This window comes from Populus euphratica, unplaced genomic scaffold (genome assembly GCF_000495115.2).
Source record: "Populus euphratica unplaced genomic scaffold, PopEup_1.0 scaffold1034.1, whole genome shotgun sequence".
NCBI classification, from domain to species: Eukaryota; Viridiplantae; Streptophyta; class Magnoliopsida; order Malpighiales; family Salicaceae; genus Populus; species Populus euphratica.
In genome coordinates this window covers 22,386-27,029 of record NW_011500895.1, presented here as the reverse complement: position 1 = coordinate 27,029, position 4,644 = coordinate 22,386, and the positions used below count along the sequence as shown (strand labels likewise).

The 4,644-nt window shown below is 34.8% G+C and overlaps 1 protein-coding gene across 1 annotated transcript; it reads right to left on the bottom strand.

Moving 5' to 3' along the window:
* Nucleotides 1–1,292: 1,292 nt before the first annotated feature.
* Nucleotides 1,293–2,267, bottom strand: LOC105116750 (ethylene-responsive transcription factor TINY-like). Its single transcript, XM_011014209.1, has one exon. It carries the CDS (start codon nt 2,046–2,048, stop codon nt 1,335–1,337), a length of 714 nt encoding a protein of 237 aa, XP_011012511.1. The 5' UTR covers nt 2,049–2,267; the 3' UTR covers nt 1,293–1,334.
* Nucleotides 2,268–4,644: the final 2,377 nt, after the last annotated feature.

Here is a 4,644-nt window from a genome sequence, read left to right as displayed (position 1 = left end):
TTTATTTTTTTAAAAAATATTGCTTTCAAATAAAAAAATACTATAAAATTTTTTAATAACCCACGCACTATAAATTAGGGCAAATCTTAAATTCTGTTGCTGAGCAAGGGGTAGACCTTCAGTTAGAATTTATTGTCATTTTCGTCAAATATGCGTGCTTGTAGTGGGGGAAGTCTTCAAACAAGGAAAGTTTCATTGATACAATAAATAGGAAATTAAAGATCACAAAAGAGCAATGGTATGTATATTAAGAGGATCTTGGAGACGTTGTATCCCGCGTGCCATCAAGATCACCATCGCCCTCCGTACATGCATCACGCTGTCAAGCTCTTGCTGAAAGGTCTCAGGCTCCACCACTTCACTTCCGGTAGTACTGTGCTGTACTAGCATTGTGCACAGTGATTCTGGGATTTGTGCTAATTCTGCGAAACCGGGATTGGAAGGAGGTGCCAAGCCACCGTTGCGTCTTTTGCCCCTTCCATGACCAGAGCATGTCCCTGATAGACTGGACCCAGCAGACAAAGTACTGGGGATATAGCCTCTGCTTCCTTATCCAGAGCTTCTTAATTTGTCGAAGAAGAAGAAGAAGAGAAGGAAGGAGAGTGGGGAAAGAAGAGAGGCTTCTAGAAGGGAAAAAAGGGGTGTTTTTGAAAGATTAAAAATGAATTTCTTGAGCAAATTAGAGGGATTTGTTTTTATTGTTTTTTATTTAGAATTCAGATTAATACCTTTAAAAGATCTCAAACACAGAAATTAATTAACTAAATTTAATTCCCAGATTCGATGAAGTTGAAGATCAGAAGATCTTCCCGACAATAAAGGAGTGGTTTCTGTAATGAATGTTACCCAATTGTCTCCCTTTATCTTTTAATTGCTTAAAAGAGATTAAATAAAGCTTACAAGAGATTAAATAAAGCTATCTGCACACATTAATAAACAAAAGATGGGATTAGCAGGCATGAGTTGAGTTGCTTGCGTTGTAGACAAAATTAATCACATGATTACTATATATTTAGTCTAGGAAATCTCTCAATTCTTGATAGAATCACAAAATACAGAAGACTTTGTATTTGGAGTAACCAATTAAAACATCTCAAGTCATATTTATTCATATATGTTAGCATTTACAAAAATACTAACATATATTTATGTGTGATAGAAAGAGATTAAGCAACTACTCTAGCATATAGTATCGATCATATTACAGTGATAAAAATAGTGTCCACTCTGAAAGAGTAGCCAAGCTTTTTTTTTTCTTCTATAAATTGAAAGAAGAAAAAAAAAAGAAAAAAGAAAAAAGAAAAACGTGAGCACACCGCCAATTTAATTAGCCATCAATTCAATACAGACCCTGCAAAGTTGCTCGAAATCAAGCTCTCCAGGCCCAATAACTGATCGGAGAACTCCCCACACAAGTCGAGTGGTGGATACACCCATCCATGGCCATCGACCGAGTCAAACAACATGAACTCAATTCGTGACTGATCAGGAGAGTCATAGCTCCCTTCTATATTCGGTAACTCCACGATTTCACTCAAGTACTCCTCGGATTCAGCCACATCTTCAGACACCGTCACCGATGATGACGACAGTGACGAGGACGGTGATGGTGAATTAAACTCGACCATGGCAGCAGCTTTCGCCGCGGCTGACTGAATGTCACGTGGCATTACAGACACTGGGCGTGGTAATGAGTCCGCAAGTTCTGGAAAATTTAAAATGGCAGAGTCACCTTTAATACACAACGCTGCCACATCGTGGGCACGCGCTGCCATTTCTGGCGTAGGGAATGTTCCGAGCCAAATACGTGATTTCTTACGAGGTTGACGGATTTCTGACACCCATTTGCCCCAGGCTCGCCTTCTAACACCCCTATAAACTGGGTGTTTGCTGCTGTCTCTGACCTTTGATCTTGAGCTTTGCTGAATTGGGTTTTGTTTATTGAGCTTATTGGTAATGGTAGTGGCCAGGGACGGTGGTGGTGGTGGTGGTGGTGGTGGTGGTGAATTACATGTTGAAGTTCTTGAGCTAGTGCTTTCTTCACTCATCTCTGGAACGCTAATCTGTGGACTGGTTTGAGAACTGAAGGGTGGAAGAGACGGGGTCAGTCTGAGGCAGAGAAGAACAATAAAAGAGGGGGTTTTTGTAGAGAGAACTTGTCAAAGCAAGATGTACGCTCATTATAATGACCCGCAACCTAACATCCCAGTGGCTCGCAAGACAAAATTGAGAGATGCCAAAAATATATTGGAAAAATGTAAATCAGAGAGAGATTTCCCCGCAAGAATGAAATGGAAGAACAAGAGGACTGTGGGACCCGGTGAAGAATGGACAAGTAAAGATATCGGAGTTGACCCGTCTGATTGAATGACTTAAGTTTGTCCAGTTAATTTATTAAATTGAAATAAATGATAATTTTTTTTTGCAATTAATTAAATATTGAAGATGTTAAGTAATATAATTAAAAAAATAGATAAAAAAAACTTTAATTAATTAAATTAATCTATCAAATTTATAATAAAGTAATAAAACTAAAATAACTTAAAAAACACAATAAGTCAATCTCTAATAAAATAAGGATTATAGGTTGAGTTTAGAAAAAAAATATATTAAAAAATACTATTTGTTTAGAAAATAATTAAAATATTTTGAGTATAATTTAACTAAAATTTTCAGAACAGACTGAGATCATAAACAAAATGAAGTTTATAAATGTTTTATGTTTTTTAATGTAAAAAGATATTAAAAAAACAAAAAAAAACAATATTGAATCGTGCTTTTGTACCAAATACACACAATTCGATTAAGTTTTTCACCCTTCTCCATTCATTTGACCACGTCTTACTTGTTTTGTCCGTTAGGCTAGTTGAATTGTTTGCATGATGTTGTGTGACTTTACTGTTCTATTTTTTTTTCACCTTTTTGTGCAGCAATCACAACCTTTCTTACCACTTCAGTTCGCATTGGGTAAAGTTGCTCGGAGGAGGAAACAAAGAAAAGAAGCAAGCTTCTTCAATTCTGTAAAGAGTTGAATGCTAACCTAGGTGTAAAAAATATCAAACCCGCCCGGAATCGACAAGATGACCGAGTGACCGGGTCTCTGGTTTAATGGGTAATATGTTGGGCAGGGTTACGTGTTCTTCAAGGCTCTCATATCGTACCTTGTCCTCTATATTTTGGACAGGATGCAATCCTGTGCTAATTTTATGAGTGACACCAACCACATGACAAAACTATTCTCTCTGCAAAAGTTAACATAGCATGCTTACACATAAATGGTTAGTGCAAAATTATTTTTCTTGTTAATAGCTATCTCTTTCAACATGCCTTCTCAAAGAATGTTTATTTTCTTGTTTATAGCTCCAACTAACTTGTTTTTTTAAAGGACACCAACATTCCATGTTAATTACCCCTCCGTGCCAACCTTTCCACGAGGCATAATAATGAATAACTCATTTTTTCAAGTTATATATAGGAAAAAATAATTATTTTTTATCATTATTTTACTCGTTATGGGATAAGTTCATGTGAACGAGGTGTAAAAATATATTGGATGACCATGTAAACTTACAAGATAAAACATAACCCCACTAAATAATTACATATACACTTCTTATGCTCTTCATTCACCTTTTTTTTCCTGTATATTATTTATTACCTGTAGGATTGAAGGAGAAATGAAGCCTTAGTGGATAGGTAAGAGTTAGCTTTTATGTTTGCAAAAAGTGACGAAGAAGAAAATAAAAATGATGAAAATATGAAATTGTGCTCTTTTTTACCTCGTGGTTCATGAATCTATTATTTATCTATCAACCACGCCAACTTATATGAAGAAAAAGATAGAAAGGAGAAAAGACTTTAACACCTAATGTACTAATAAAGGTAATGATTTACTATTAGGAATGTGTATACTTAATGGATGGTTTATAGGGATGACGAATGTAATAAAAGTTAAGTATTTTTTTTATGTAGTCCTAGCCTTAGATGTCATAAGGACAAGAGTGCTTGAATGCGTACCATTATCAGTTTGGACGGGATCCCAAACCTAAAATAGATTCTAATAATTTGGGGGCAGTTGGGTCAATGAGGTCTTTTGTTGCATATGAACACGCGATGTTAGGAGGTCGTTGGAGTTGCCCCTAGTTGTTTGATTCAGGATTGTTAGGCAACCCAAATGTACTGGTTTTATTAGAGATTTGAAGGCAAATGACTGGTTGTGAATAGGAAAGGTATTAATATTTATATCACATCCTACCTGAGATAAGCTATTTTGTGTGGTTTTGAATATGGTTTAAAGGTTTTGATGAGTTCCTAACCGATAATTTGTTTATAGTTTAGGATCAATTTTTATGCATGTGAATAAATCTAGTGTTAAGAATTCATTATGAGCTCGTGTACCCAAATAAAATTTTATAAAAAAAGTTTTTGTAATTATATATTATGATGAAAAATACTCTCAATTAAAATTGATAAATATTTAAAATAATTTTGAGAATTTTCTAGTTAACTTCTTTCAAATATCAGCCTTACTTGTAGGTTTAATATTTTATACCAAAATATTAACTATTAATTCTCATGAATTAAAATTTTGATTATTGAAATATTGGTCAAAATTTCAAGTATATAGTAAACTGGTTATTAAAT

Excerpts from the sequence above, each read along its gene's own strand:
- LOC105116750 (XM_011014209.1), bottom strand. The coding sequence starts at position 2,048 with ATGAGTGAAGAAAGCACTAGCTCAAGAACTTCAACATGTAATTCACCA.